A 13,648-nucleotide genomic window follows, 5' to 3' on the forward strand; every position below is an offset into this window, starting at 1 on the left:
ATATATATATTTTTTTTTTTTTTTTTGAGACAGGGTCTTGCTATGTAGTTCAGGCTGGTCTTGAACTCATTGTGTAGCCCAGGGTGGCTTCAAACTTGCAGAGATCCTCCTGCCTCAGCCTCCTGAGTGCTGGGATTTCAGGCATGCACCATCATGCCCAGCTATATTGCTTCTTAAGACTACTATAAGAATACCACAAACCTGGTGACTGAAAACCCAGAGGTTTAGGGGTGGGGATGTAACTCAGAGGTAGAGTGCTTGCCTAGCATGTACAAAACCCTGAGTTTGATCCCCAGCACATAAACAAAATAAGCCACAGAATTCACATAAATGTATTCTCTCACACTTCTGGAGGCCAGAAGTCAGAAATGCAGTGAGATCTGGAAGGTGTAAAGTTTGGCAAAGTGCATGTTAATGAGAAAGTTGCCCTTGTGGAGAACGGGGACTTGGTGCTCCTGAGGACCTCTGGGAATAGAATGAAGGCATCAGATCACCTCACCCAGAAGGAAGAGCCTGGGCTGATCAGTGACTGCGCCCATTGGTGGCAGGTCAGTGTATGAATTCACCTGCATGTCTGGGCTTCACCAGAGCGCTGGGACTGCGGTGGGGTGAGTCTGCCAGGGTCAGGGGTGGTCAGCGACAGCTTCGGGTGAGTGGGCTGGGTGTGGGCAGGCTTGGGGCGGCACTGTGGCCTTCATCTCCGGTGGCATTAAGTTGTGATTCATCGGATCCCAACAATAACAGCACCGTGCTCGTGACGGATGGGGACTTGGCCGGGAGGGACGGGCGGGAGGGGTGTGGTCAGCGCCCGGTGCAGGCGGCCCTGGCCACAGGGGACATAAAGGGCGCCTGGAGCGGAGCCGGTGCAGCCTCGTCCAAGCTCCAGGACCTGCTCGGCCGCGGACACAGCGCTGGAGATGAAGACCCTGCTCCTGACCCCCGTGCTGCTCGCCCTGGTGGCTGCCCTGCGGGCCCAGGACCCCCTGTCCCTCCAGCCAGAGGAGCCGGATGTGAGGCTGGGCGGGGGTGTCTGCAGGGGTGGCAGACGGAACTGGGGCTGTTTGGGGGGGGCTGTCTAAGGCCGGGTTCTGACCCCGCACTCCCGGTCCGGAGGGTCAGAGATTGGGGGATTCGGCAGACACGGCCCCTCCTGGGCCAGTCCTGGAGCAGGGAGCATTCTCACTGGCTCTAGGGGTGCAGCCCGGGCCGTGGGGTCTGATGTGGGCTTGTGGGGCTCACACTTGGCCGCTCCAGCTCACAGGGACCTGGTACACGAAGGCCTTAGTGAGCAACATGACGGTGCCGGGAAGGAAGATGTTCAAGGTGGCCTTCCCCTTCACGATGACAGCCCAGGAAGGTGGGAGCCTGGAGGCCAGGGTCACCTTGATGTGAGTGTGGCCCATGAGGACCCTCGGTCTCTGGCTCTGCCATCCACAGTTTGGACGTTAATGACAAAGTCCCCTGAGTTTGAGGGGACACGGTCCTGGCCACGTCCTCCAGTGGGGTTTTCGGGGTCACCCGGTTGGGGCCAAGGCCCGGCTGAGCTGAGTTGGCTCAGGTGTGGCCCGAGGGCAGCTGTCCCTGCACCTCCCATTGCAGGATTAAGGGTCAGTGCCATGTGAAGGAGATTCTGATGCAGAAAACCGCGGAGCCCGGCAAATACAGCGCCTGTGAGTGCTGCCCGCTGTGCCTGGGCCCCCAAGTGTTCCCCAGGAGCGGCGGCCTCCCCTTCCGGGGGTCTTGTGGCCCTGACACCAGACTCCAGGTGTCACGGCCTTGTCCAGAGCTGGGAGTGACCGGGCCACGGCTCCCTCTGGGCGGCCCTGTTGACCCAAGGGGGAAACTGAGGGCTCAGGACCCAGGAAGCGGGCTGGGCCAAGCTCCAGCCTCCAGGTCCCTGGCCTGCACGTCTGGAACCCACAACTGGGTCGGCTCCTTCCTGGGGACACAGCAGGGCCTGGCCTTGGGCCGGTGGGGGCCTGGGTGACACTGACACGTCCCGACTTCCCCTGATGTGGTCTCCAACGCTTCCTCAGGGGAGGATGGCGCTAAAGGGCGCTTCCCTCCCTGTCTGCAGTCGGGGGCAGGAAGCTCATCTATGTGGAGGAGCTGCCCGTGAAGGACCACTACATCTTCTACTGCAAGGAGCAGGGCCCGGGGAAGACATTTGGCGTGGGGAAGCTCGTGGGTGAGGACTGGGGAGAAGCCCCCTGGGCCACCCTCCGGGGTCCGGGCACAGCGTCTGTGGGCAGAGTGTGAACTCCGACTGAGAAGGGGTGGCAGGGCAGGGACGCCAGGGATGCGGCAGACGTGGCCCTCAGGGGCCTGACCACTCGGGAGGGCGCTGCAGCCACGGACGCTGGCAAGTGCTGCTTCCTGGGCACTCAGATGCTGGACAGGCCAGCTGGAAGGGAGTGGCCTTCGGGTCCTCCCTGGGGGACAGGGCTCCTCCAGGACACGGGGTCCTTCCAGGCCAGCGTGTGACCCTGCAGGACTGCTCAGGAGCCCCTCTGCCCCAGGGTCGCACGGTCCCAGGGCCCCAGGGACCTGGTCAGCTGGGCGGTGGCTGCCACCTCCTCCCTCCCTGTCCCCCTCAGAGCCCCTGGTCCCCTCCCAGGTCCTGCTTCCCCTCACCTGGCCCCTGTCCCACAGGGAGGACCCCGGAGGAAAACCCTGAGGCCCTGGAGGAGTTTAGGAAATTCGTGCAGCGCAAGCGACTCCCGCAGGAGAAAATCGTCATCCCTGAGCAGAGGGGTGAGTGGTGGCTCTGACCACGTCTCTCTCGTGTCCCCTCTGCATCCCCTGTGTCCCGGGTCCCTCTGCGTCCCCAATCTTCTCCCATGTCCCTGGTATCTCTCTGCGTCCCTCGCATCTGTGTCCCCGGTCCCCTCTGTCCCCTCACAGGGACACCAGGCCCTGCCTCACAGAGGGTCTGACCTGGGTGTGACAGGGCCTGGGCACCCATCCAGGCCGCCTCCTCACCCCTGCTTTCCTTGGTTTCCACAGAAAGCTGTGTCCCCGAGCGAGACTAGGGTGAGTGACCCCTGTGAGGACACCGGAAAGTTCAGAGTCCTGGGTTCTGGAGTTTGAGGTCCAAATGCTGGGACACTCCTGGCCATTCGGGTTGCCTGGGTGTGACCCCAGGACACGAAGGAAGCCCTTTCCTGCCAGCACCGCACCACCGTCCCCCGCTCCCAGCCCCCACTCACAAGGAGGCCCAGAGACGCAGTCATGGAGCGGGAGCCCAGCACCGGGAGGAAGAGCTCTGGCCGGCAGCCGGGTCCCCACAGTCCCTGCCTGCAGCACACAGCAGGGCCTGACCCGGGCTCCTCTTCCCACGCAGCAGCTGCCCGGATCTGCGTCCCCCGGCTCTCCCTCCCCGCCGACCGGACCCGGAACCGACCACCCCTCCTCCTGCAGCCTCCACCCTGCAGCCGACCCCACCGGGCTCCAAATAAAGAACTTCAGCAGCAGCTGTGGCTCAGCCTGTCTGTGACGGGGCCTCGAGGGGGCTCCCGGGAGCTCTGCCAGGAGGGGGACCCCAGGGGCCCAGCAGCGACAGCCCCTCAGGGCCACTGGTGTCGCCTCCCCCTCCCAGGCAGGAGCGTTTGGGAAGCCACGGGGCAGGCGGGAGGGGGCATCTGCATCAGGGCTGCGGACAGTGGGACAGTGCGCCGTCCCGGCAGGGCTCCTGCCCCAGGAGGGCCTTAGGGCTCCTGCTAGGCCCCCTCTGTGCAGCCGGCCATGCAGGGGTGGGGGCGCCACGGCTCCATCGTCGCCCTCACCCAGACAGAGCCGGGCCGCAGCCTCCCCAGGACCTCGCTCCCTGCCCCTCCCGTGGTTTTCCCAGGGGCAGGGGCTGCACCGACACGGCCCACGGGGACTCGGGGGTGCAGTGTGGGGAGAGTTCCCTGTGCTGGTGCTAAAGAGGAACCCGCACACCCAGCGGGCCCTGGTTCCCAGATGAGCCTCAAGCGTCGTCTGTCCCTGAGGGCCAAGGTTGATAGCCCAGTGGCTGACAGCTCAGGGACCACCGCCCACCCCTGGCCTGCCCCTCGTCCCAGCTCTGTTCTGCTCCGCCTGGACCCGGCTCTGGCGGGGCTGCTGGGTGGTCCTGAGTACCCCGTGAGCCCGAGGCAGTCTGGACAGGCAGGCGGCAGGGCAGGTCCAGCCCCACAGTGGCCGTGGACACTGTGCCTCTCCAGAGCTCCGGCTCCACACAACAGAGGGGAGGCTGAGACACCTCCATGCCAGGACCAGAGAGCAGGCAAAGATAGTTTACTGATCGCAGGGTGGAAGAGGGTTTCCAAGCAATGGGGAGACAACCCCAGCTGAAAAGACAGGGATCTGACGTCAGGGAATGCAAAACGTGGTGCAGAAATCACCGACGAGCACCCAGGGCAGTGATGCCCTGGGCAGGGCCTGTCCCAGTGTCCCTGGCCCAGTGCCCCTGCACATGCATCGCCTCCTGGGCGTGGCTGTGCCTCTGTCCCCAGCCCAAGCCTCCACAGGTTGCCCGGCGTCCCAGTAATGTGTGGCCTGGGGACAGGACCTGGCCAGGCACCTCTGGGCCCTGGGACCTCAGCTCCGAGTGCCTATCCTGAGCCCTGGAGCCTCCCCGGGGCGGCCTGGCCAGTGCCACTCCCTTCTCGAAGCCCTGCATTCTGCACCCCAGCCTGTCCCTGCATCAGTTCTGGCCACTTTCAGCCTCGGGGTCCTCGAGACTCGCTCGCTGTCCTCAGAACCGGGAGAGTTGTTAGGAATAAGTCGGGACAACTTCATTGGAAGCAGCACGGGCAGCGGCTTCCAGAGGCCAGGGGTCCACAGGGTGACTGGAACCTGGGGCAGCACGGCGGGGAGGGCTGTCAGCCTGTCCTCCTTCCCAGGGGGTTTCAAAATATATTCCCAAAGCAAAGCACAAGAGCCCGAGGCGATGCCCCAGACGGTTCCGGTGACACTGCTGCCCTCCAGGCCACAGCAGAAGCCGAGCCCAGCCCTGGGGACAGAGCGCCTGATGTACATCCTCCGGGCTTAGCCAGGCCACTCCCGGGGACGGTGAGGCTCATGGAGCACGGACTCCACAGGATCACTGCAGGGAGCACACAGGCATTCAAGCGTGCACACACACGCACACACACGCAGGTTTGTGTGACTGCCCTGACTGTGGGTGCAGCACGATTGGTACAAGCATCAGCGTGGCACCCTGGGGCTGGCTAACATTTTTGACCCAACATCGCAGAAACAAGTGTGCTGGCAACCTTTCACCGCTCATGAATGCTCCCAGTCCCCGCACCTGCCCGTGTAGCTGCAGGTTGGTTTACTTTGTAGTGCGGCTGCCCCAGATGCTGACAAGGCCGACCCAGCTCCGTGCTTTGCTCAGGAGGAGTTGGGCAAGGAAGGTGGCAGCCAATGTAGGATCCTGCACTGCGGGGCACAGCTGGGCTCAGCCCCAAGCTTGCACGGTCCCACGCACTAGAGAGGCTGCGGTGGTCACTGGGAAGGAACTGCCCTGGATCCCGAGCGAGTCCCAGTGCTTCGGGGAGGACACAGAGCCCGGGGAGAGGCCCCGGGGAGCTCTGTGGCACTGCCACGAACTGTGGCAGCATGGCTGACGTGGCCTGACGGAGGGCCTGGGGGCAGCTCGGGCCTCGCAGCTTCAGAGCCCACCCTGAGGGCTCCCTGCGCTGTCCCTGCCTTCAAGGCCACACATGCCGTGGCAGTTCCTAAAAATTGAAAAAGCAAAAAAAAGACTTGGAATGGGGAAGTCTCGGGGCAGGCGGGGCAGGGGGTGCCGGGCACCTTCTCCTCTGTCCCCCGCCGCTGCCGGGCTGCTGTCCAGTGGGACGACGGCCCCTCTGTTCCCCAGGCCTGAGCTGGGAGGCAGAGGACCCAGAGAGTCCTGGGGCTCTTAGGCCACACGCCCAGGGCTTCTGACCCTGGACTTGCCTGCCTGCGGTGCCCAGGTCCACGCCCTGGCCTATCCCCAGGTGACAGGAAGGGAAGCACGGGCCCTCCCAGCTGGTGCTGGGCTGACACAGTGGAGGCCCCGGTCCGGGACAGCCGTGACTGGGGGCAGAATTGGCTGGTCTCAGCTGGGGGCTGCCAGAAGTGGGGGAGCCTGCAGTTGCCCTGTCTGTGACCAGGTTTCATCCTAGACCAGACTGGACAGACTTTTTAATTTTTAGACAGTCTCACTAAGTTGCTAAGTCACACAGGCTGGGCCGGAACTTGCCATCCTCCTGCCTCAGCCTCCTTGAGTGCAGGGATTACAGGCCACCGCGCCCAGCCGATTCTATGAATTTTAACAGATGGGTAAATCTTTATGACTGTCGGGAGCAATGGTACATAATTTCAGGGAAAAATCATTTGGTTAGCCTAGCTCTCCTGCCTACAGCCCAGCTATGGAATTCCGAGACATAACTCCGTTTTGGCCTCCGGTCACGACTGAGACCTCAGTGATCCGGTGATGCTGTGATTCTCCAGGACAAGATTACACCAGCTGAAGACATCCTGGGAGGAACAAACATCTGCTCAGTGTCTCGTTCTTGGATTGTTACATCTTATTTACGCAGGATGTACTGAACTCTGGGCAAGTCATTTGTTACATCTGTTTCTCCTGATGTACTGAATAAAAGGTGTGGTAAGCTGCGGGCTTCCGTTTAGTCTTTGCTGCCCAGAGCAGCACTGATCAGACCCAAAGCTCAGCTTCTTCTCAGTCTCATTTGTCTACCTTTCCTGTAATTCGCCATGCACTGCCGTGGCTCGCAGGAGACCAGGACTTAACTGCAGAGGTTCTGGTAATGTCCCCTTCCCCTGTTCCCTACATGTGACCACCACACGGCGCACATAGCAATGTTCTGGGACCCAAATCCTTTCTCGTGCCAGGCTGTCCCTTAGGGTCATCCCCTCCCCACTTTCCAAACGCTGACCTGTCTGTGCTCTGTCTCTCGATGATGTCCTCCAAACAGTCACAGGTGCGGAACTTCTGGCTTCATTCGTTCCTCAGGAGGAGGCCTTTGAGGTGCCGTCTGCCTCTTGTGAGCCCTGCCGCAGAGCCCTCCTGCGGGTGGCTAGGCCCTGGCACACGGGCCAGCGTGGACCGGGGGAACCGGGCCTGGCAATGTCCGGCCTCCGTGTCCTGCACAGGCGCCTCCAGCGTTACGCCAGGTGTCATTCTCACCGTACACCTGGGGCCTGGGCTGCTCCCTGGAGCATCTGGGTGACCTCCCAGGGGAGGGACCCCAAGAGGGCACCCGCCAGAGGGGGAGCAGGCCGGCTGGGGCCCTGAGGTCCTGGGGGGGGTTGTCCCCTCGGAGGAGGACTTCACAGCAGGGGAGTGCTCTGGAGGCCGCTCCACACAGGCCCACAGACATCACACACATGCATACACGTGCACAAACGTGCACATGCAGAGTCTCACACACACACACACACCCATACCAATGAACACACATGTGCACACAGAGACACATGTGCAGAGACATGCACACGCACTGGAATGACACAAAGTCTGTGCACACACACAGTCATGCCACATACACAGATATGTGCACACACACACACGCCCAGGAGCAAAACTGCAGTCACGCTGTGGGCAAGGGGTCTGGTCGTCGGTTCCTGTCTCCTCAGGAGCAGGCAGCCCTGGGAGCGTGTGGATTTGGGGACGCCCTCCGCACCAAACAAACCAGCAGGCCAATGGGCAGGGCAGAGGTGCAGAGCGCAGCAGTCTCTGGGGTCCTCTGGGAAACCAGTTGGGGGACAGGCGCAGGCACCGAGGGAAGGGCGGTAACTTGGCTGCAGGGCCGGGCTGGGCGGGGCTGAAGCGGAGCAGGAGCCGAAGGTTGGAAGCTGGTGACCTCTCTGGGGGGATGGGGCTGCCTGTGTCAGGACCAGGGCTGGCTCGGGCTCGGGTGGGAGCGCCTGCCTGGCTCTGACTCCTTGGCGGCGCTGCCCACTCTGATAACATCCTCCCCGGACAAGGCTGCCTCAGAGGTAAGCCAAGGCCCGGAGGGCTAATTACACAAATTAGCTCCCCATTCACCTCCATCCAAACCAAACGACGCCGTGGGCGGTGCAGACAGAGGGGGAGACCGTGGGGGCCTTCTCCAGCACCACCCAGGGCCACATAAACAGCGACCCGGCAGCGAGGGCAGCACAGAGCAGAGCAGCGGGGACCATGCAGCTGCTCCTGCTGGCTGTGGGGCCCGCCCTGCTGTTCACAGTGCCCGCTGCAGAGGACTTAGTGATCCCCAGCTCCCTGGACACGGTGAGAAGAGGCAGGGTGGGGTCCCTGCTGGAGTCAGGCTCCGGCCACCGTCCTGTGGATGTCACCCTGGCCTCCTGTGTCCTGGGTGACATTGCCTGCAGAGCTGGGGTGCCAGCTGGGCCCAGCAGTCACCCCAGGGAAGGGCACAGCATCTTCCTGCCCAATGGGGGCTTGGTGAGACCTGTCACAGGAGTCCTTCGATGTTGGGCCCCTCCCATGGTGACCTGTGGACAAGTTTCACAGCACTTGCATTCCTGGGGGTCAGCGTCGTCATTTGGAAGCACTTTGCGTATCTTAAGCCCCCTGTAAATGTGACACATGTGGGTCTACCACAGGACCAGCACTAACATCTTACCACCAAACGTGCTATACACGTCGAACCCCACCATGCTGTGGGAACAGTAACAGCTGCAGCTGTCGGCTGCCGCGAGCCCTGGTCACGTACCCCGGGGCCCGACACAGCCTCCCTCCGGGGCTCTGTGTCTTTTGGTGGACTGGGTGAGCCTGCTCACAGATATCCGGGCACTCAGGCACCAGGCACTGCCGGGGCCTGGTTCCCATCTGATCCTCTTGCCCTCCTGGGAGCTGTCAGCGGTTGGCCACACTCTGGTGTTCACAGCCATTTGTTATTCTTGGAGGCACCACAGTGAGGGCATCCTGGCCTTAGGATGCACCTGGTTTTTTGAGGTTGATAAGATTGTTTGGGAGAGTTGGGGGTAGGGAAGAGTATATTCTGTACTTTTAATATGTAACACATTCTGAGTTAAGGGGCAGGGGGCACCTGCCCTTTCTTCCCATGGAGATCTCTAGGTCCCTGTCTCAGAAAGATGGATAGTCGATGGATGGATAGATGAATAGATGGCTTGATGGATGAGTGAATGGCTGGGTAGATGGATGGATGGATGATGGGTGGACGGATGGGTGGATGGTGGGTGGGTGGATGGATGGTGAATGGGTAGATAGGTGGATGGATGGATGGTGGATGGATGATGGGAGGATGGTGGATGGATGGATGGATGGGTGGATGGTGGGTGGGTGGATGGATGGTGAATGGGTGGGTGGACAGATGCCAATTAGGCCAGGATTGAGAAGTCCCACGTGGGGGCCTGTAAGGTAACAGAGTTGAGTCCACGTGACCTCACGATGCGCTGTATGAATGATGTTCCCTGGCCGGTTTTAGCTCTGTCCCCTCCCTGCTCTTGGCTCAGCAGACGTCCAGCCCCGACCGGATGTGGAGCCTCCTGCAGTTCTCCTCTCCACCCCTTCAGGGTGACAGGGCTGTCACAGCTGCTGTGGAAATGTTATGGAAATTGGTGGCACTTCCTCTGCGGATCACATGGGAAGGTGATCAACCAGAGGCATCTTGTTGCTTCCTTCTTTGCTTGAAAACAAAACAAAACAAAACAGAACAATAAAACTTCCTTTCCAGACCCCTCATCTCCCCAGGGCTTCTCTGACTCATCTGATTTCTTCCCTTAGTTCATGCCAGACTCCTCCGTCCCTGTGCCGGTGCTATGGCTGTCTTCCCAGGGATCAGCCAACTTCCACACACCTGCCCTCAGCCCCCTCCCTCCCTTCCTTCTTTCTTTCATTTTCCTCCCTGCAGCACTAATCCTAGGTGTAATTTCTCCAGCTTTTAGGAACATGGTATATACTTCGGTGGGTGGGGACCATCCCCATCCCCAGGCAGAAGCGGCGGGAGCCTCTGCCCCCCTTCAGCTTTGTGCAAAATTACAACGGGAAACTGGAGTTCCGGATGTACATCCGGTGAGTGCCACCCTCCCCACCCCAGTGCGCTGCTTGAGCCCAGCTGTCCCAGCAGGCAGGCTTCATGGCCCCCAGGCAGCCTGGGCTGGGCTGCAGCCCCGGGCTGGCTCTGTGACCCTGGGTTGGGCCGCCTGCCCAGGGTGTGCCTAGGCCACCGGTTCCTTCGTCCTGGTGACCGTGCAGGGTCTTGGGAGTGGTGGGGTGTGAGCAGATGCAGAAGCCCACGCAGGGTATTTGGGGTGTCTGGTGGGCTAGAAGGAGCTGGGGCAGAGGTCTTTTGGGGTTGAGCAAGGCAGAGTCGGGGGCGCCCTGGGGACACTTCTGTGACCAGACCTGTCCTGAGGCTGCTTCCATCTCCAGGAAGCCGAGTGGATGCCACCTGTTCAAACTGCCCTTTACTGAGGAGGCCGATCCCGGGAGCTTCCTCACCTGTGAGTGGCCAGCGCTTGGCCTCATGGCCCCCGCTCTAGGCCTCCAGGAGCCCACAGTGCACCCACCCAGAGGTGCCTCTGGCTGACTCGGTCCCCGAGGTCCTGCGACCCTCGCGTTCTCACTCCAGGCAGGCGTTAACGGCTCCCAGGGCCAAGTTCCCCGGGCGTGCGGCAGGTTCCATGTGCTGTGGTCTCCCAGCCAAGAACCAGCTTCCCAAGCCTCTCAGCCTGGTCCCTCCCTGCCTCTGCTCACCCTTTCTCGGTATGGGCTGCCTCCCTCTGTGCTGTGGACCTCTCCTACCCCTGTCCTTGCAGGGTGGAGACACCTGATCCACATCTGGCTGCTCACACCCAGGACCTATGGCGTTGCCTTCTTCAGTGACAAGATAAATAACCAGTGGATAACCATGGTGATGCTCTTCGGTATGGCCGCTCAGCACTGTGCTGTGTGTGCCTGTGGGCACGGTGGGGTCCCATCCACACAGACCCTGGTGGTCATCCAGTCCTCCTTCTCCCTGCTCACCCCTGCCCGGCCTGCCTGACACATTTGAGACGTCCCCCTCTGCCAGTGCCCACCTCCTGCCTCTACAGCCGCTCCCCTGGGGTCCTAGCTTTCCTGCCCCCTGGTCATTGCTGCCTCGACCCGCACTGGGCTCTCGGGGCCATCCGAATGCCGCTCCTTCCTCGGACCCCACCTGGGAGGATGAGGCCCTGGATGTCCCAGGAGATCCCGGGGGGACTGTGGGTGTCCAGCCCCCCGTGAAGGGGCCTCCTTCCAGCCCACCCTCGCCTGTGCGCTTGCAGGCCGCACCCTGGATGACCACCCAATGGCACTGGAGCTGTTCGAGAGCCTTTTGGAGGAGAAGGGGCTGAACACCAGGGAGATCGTGGTCCCGCCCCACGTGGGTGAGGAGGGCCGGGTCCTCCGTCCTCTCTTCCCACCCCACTTCCTCCACCGGGCTGTGCTTTGGGCATTCCTTCTGCTGTGAGATGGTGACCCTGACACTCTCCCCGCCCTGTCCTGGGTCTGCAGACGCCTGTGAGGTGACCAGAGCCCCCTAGTGCACCCGGGGGCCGCTGCAGCAACGCTACCCGGGGACCAGGAACACCCAGATCTCTCTGAAATCCGGGCTGACGATTTAGCCAATAAAAGCGATTTGTGGCAGCCTGGCTTCCTTGCACTGCCCCCCACCCCGGGCCTCCCTCTCTCCAGAGCCTCCAGCACCCACCAGCGAGTGTCCGAGAAGGCGGGGTGTCTTTCTTCCTAGCATCCGACTAAACATACTGCGGGTGGAGGCGGCGTTTTCCTCACAGAGGTGCTGCTAGAGCGGTCCCAGCACAGTGCCTTCCGCACACAGGGCAGGGCGCTATCCGAGGGAGTCAGGAGCCCCGCACCTTCCAGTCCCGCTATTTACACGCCTCCCCCTTCCCCCCGCAGCGCGGTCCGCCCCAAACGCGTTCCCCAGCCTCTGCCTGCTCCGGGCTCCGGTGCGAGCAGCCACGAAGCGCACCTGCAGTCGCTGATGTCTCCTCGCGACCCTGAGCTCCTTTTCTTCCCAAGGCACCTTCTTATCCGCGGGTGCTTTCAGATGGCTTCAGATTTTCCGGCGATGGGGTTAGGGTTTATATCTGAGTGTCCCCTAAGGTCTCAAAGGCTTGGGAAGGAGGCTGGATCTTGGGTGTTGGGAGGTGGGGCCTGATTGAAAGAGATGCTCCCTGGGGGCGTGGCCTGGAGGGGCTATCTCCTCCCCACTCCTGTTGTCCTCTGGTTTCCTGGTTGCCATGACAATCGTTGGTGCCCTCCACGCCTTGGTGCCCTGAAACCGCTCGCTGGCCATGGACTGAGAGTGTGAGCCAAAATGAACCTCACCGCCTTTGAGTTGTGGGTGTTTGAAGCTGGGTGCTTCATACAGACAAGGTTCTTCATCTCAGAGTCCGGAGTTCAAGGCGTGGACCAGAGTGGTGCAGCAGCAGGGGCCCAAGGGGAGCCAGCAGCCAGGCCGGGAGCTCGCGGGGAGCCAGGGTCCTGGGACTGCAGCATGGTGGCCAAGCCTGGGGACTGGGGCAGGTGCCACCAGGTGCGGCCACCTCACTGCTTCAGCCTCGATCTTGTGGTACCCTCATCTGTGGTGAACTGATAGAGCAATGATGCACGGCAAGATAGGTCTTGCCTTTCCCTCGCCTTGCCTCCATGTTTTTTTCCCACAGAATGTTTTGTTTCAGAGATGTAACAGTTTGTGCTGCTGGGCGGCCCCTGCCCAAGGTATCAAAAGGTTTTGTGACCGAACAGTGTGACCTTTCAGGAATGTTCTGTTAAGCCCCGCCCCCTTGTGAGAATGTTCTGTAACTCCTCTCCCTGCTTCAGTGAGCATGCTCAACGCCGCTGCAGATCCCTGTATAAGGAGGCTCTCATTTCTGGCAGAGCAGTAGGACTTTGAGTACGAACTCCTCTGAGCCTGTTCGCATAATAAAGGTTTTTCTCCACCTCTTCGAGTGACCACTGGATTGAGAATCTGATTGAGAGTCTTCAAATTGTGATGGCCTCCACCCAGAGCTGTAACGCTGAGCTGTAACGCTGAGCTCTAGTGCTGAGCTGTGGCACCTGGCTCTGACACTGAGCTGTAGCACTTGGCCGTAGCACTGAGCTGCTCTGCTCTGCTGCAATGAACGACACTGAATACTTTTTCTGGGCTTATTCGCCGTGCATTTTTTTTCTCCTCTCTGGAGAAAAAAATGTCCCTTCATGTCTTTTCCCAGTCTCTAACTGGATTTTCTTTTTGCAGTTAAGCTTGAGGGCTCTTGAAGTACCAGTCTTTTGTCAGAAACTGACTTGAAATCCATAGCTTGTCTTTTCCCCTTGGCAAATCTCCACGGAGCAAAAGATTTAATGGTGATGCAGTCTAGTTATCAATTTTTTTCATTTATGGACTTCACTTTCCATGTCAAGTCTAAGAAATTTTCACCTAGTCCTAGGTCCTGAAGACTCCCTCATAGCTTTTTTCTAAAAGTTAGGTAGTTTTCTGCATTACCTTTAAGTTGAGGATCCACTTGGAGTTGATTTTAGTTGATTTCAGTTGCAAGCTTTAGATGGGGCTTGTCTATATGCTCAGTTGCTCCTGCCACAGCTATCAGAATGACTGTCCCTTCCCCACAAAATTTCTTTTGCAGCTTTGTCAGAGATCAG

At 60.5% G+C, this 13,648-nt stretch overlaps 2 protein-coding genes and 1 long non-coding RNA gene across 7 annotated transcripts; 2 read left to right on the plus strand and 1 right to left on the minus strand.

The window, feature by feature from the left end:
* The first annotated feature begins 827 nt into the window (after positions 1–827).
* On the plus strand, positions 828–3,474 carry LOC101721836 (odorant-binding protein 2b). 2 transcript variants are annotated; one of them, XM_021261541.2, is made up of 7 exons: positions 828–1,010; positions 1,255–1,388; positions 1,600–1,670; positions 2,078–2,188; positions 2,653–2,754; positions 3,007–3,033; positions 3,347–3,474. In XM_021261541.2, the coding sequence occupies exons 1-6, from the start codon at positions 918–920 to the stop codon at positions 3,030–3,032; spliced, it is 537 nt and encodes a 178-aa protein (XP_021117200.1). In that variant the 5' UTR covers positions 828–917; the 3' UTR covers position 3,033; positions 3,347–3,474. The 2 variants fall into 2 exon arrangements, with proteins under 2 accessions (XP_021117200.1, XP_021117199.1); XM_021261540.2 differs by having other exon boundaries at positions 829–1,010; positions 3,344–3,474.
* A 2,619-nt stretch (positions 3,475–6,093) lies between these two features.
* Positions 6,094–13,012, minus strand: LOC110350138 (uncharacterized). Of its 2 annotated transcripts, XR_015439793.1 has the most exons (3): positions 11,976–12,962; positions 6,930–9,647; positions 6,094–6,510 (listed from the first exon to the last, which is right to left on the minus strand). It is a non-coding gene; the product is annotated as an uncharacterized LOC110350138 (long non-coding RNA). The 2 variants fall into 2 exon arrangements; XR_002396486.2 differs by lacking the exon at positions 6,094–6,510 and having other exon boundaries at positions 8,984–9,647; positions 11,976–13,012.
* LOC110350137 (uncharacterized) lies at positions 9,680–11,646 on the plus strand. Of its 3 annotated transcripts, none has more exons than XM_021261661.2 (4): positions 9,680–10,033; positions 10,394–10,464; positions 10,780–10,887; positions 11,269–11,633. In XM_021261661.2, the coding sequence occupies exons 1-4, from the start codon at positions 10,023–10,025 to the stop codon at positions 11,451–11,453; spliced, it is 375 nt and encodes a 124-aa protein (XP_021117320.2). In that variant the 5' UTR covers positions 9,680–10,022; the 3' UTR covers positions 11,454–11,633. The 3 variants fall into 3 exon arrangements, with proteins under 3 accessions (XP_021117320.2, XP_087039053.1, XP_087039054.1); XM_087182928.1 differs by lacking the exon at positions 9,680–10,033 and having other exon boundaries at positions 10,159–10,464; positions 11,269–11,370; positions 11,498–11,644; XM_087182927.1 differs by lacking the exon at positions 9,680–10,033 and having other exon boundaries at positions 10,156–10,464; positions 11,269–11,646.
* Positions 13,013–13,648: the final 636 nt, after the last annotated feature.

This window comes from Heterocephalus glaber, unplaced genomic scaffold (assembly GCF_053883595.1).
Source record: "Heterocephalus glaber isolate CG9 unplaced genomic scaffold, H.glaber_assembly_v1.0 deba00001479, whole genome shotgun sequence".
NCBI classification, from domain to species: Eukaryota; Metazoa; Chordata; class Mammalia; order Rodentia; family Bathyergidae; genus Heterocephalus; species Heterocephalus glaber.

Bases quoted from the DNA above. Each gene is read 5' to 3' on its own strand.
- LOC101721836 (XM_021261541.2), top strand. From the start codon at position 918: ATGAAGACCCTGCTCCTGACCCCCGTGCTGCTCGCCCTGGTGGCTGCC. The intron at 1,389-1,599 runs GTGAGTGTGGCC...CTCCCATTGCAG, and splicing joins GAGGCCAGGGTCACCTTGAT to GATTAAGGGTCAGTGCCATG. The intron at 1,671-2,077 runs GTGAGTGCTGCC...CCCTGTCTGCAG, and splicing joins GCCCGGCAAATACAGCGCCT to TCGGGGGCAGGAAGCTCATC.
- LOC110350137 (XM_087182927.1), top strand. From the start codon at position 10,245: ATGCAGAAGCCCACGCAGGGTATTTGGGGTGTCTGGTGGGCTAGAAGG. The intron at 10,465-10,779 runs GTGAGTGGCCAG...CTGTCCTTGCAG, and splicing joins TCCCGGGAGCTTCCTCACCT to GGTGGAGACACCTGATCCAC. The intron at 10,888-11,268 runs GTATGGCCGCTC...GTGCGCTTGCAG, and splicing joins AACCATGGTGATGCTCTTCG to GCCGCACCCTGGATGACCAC.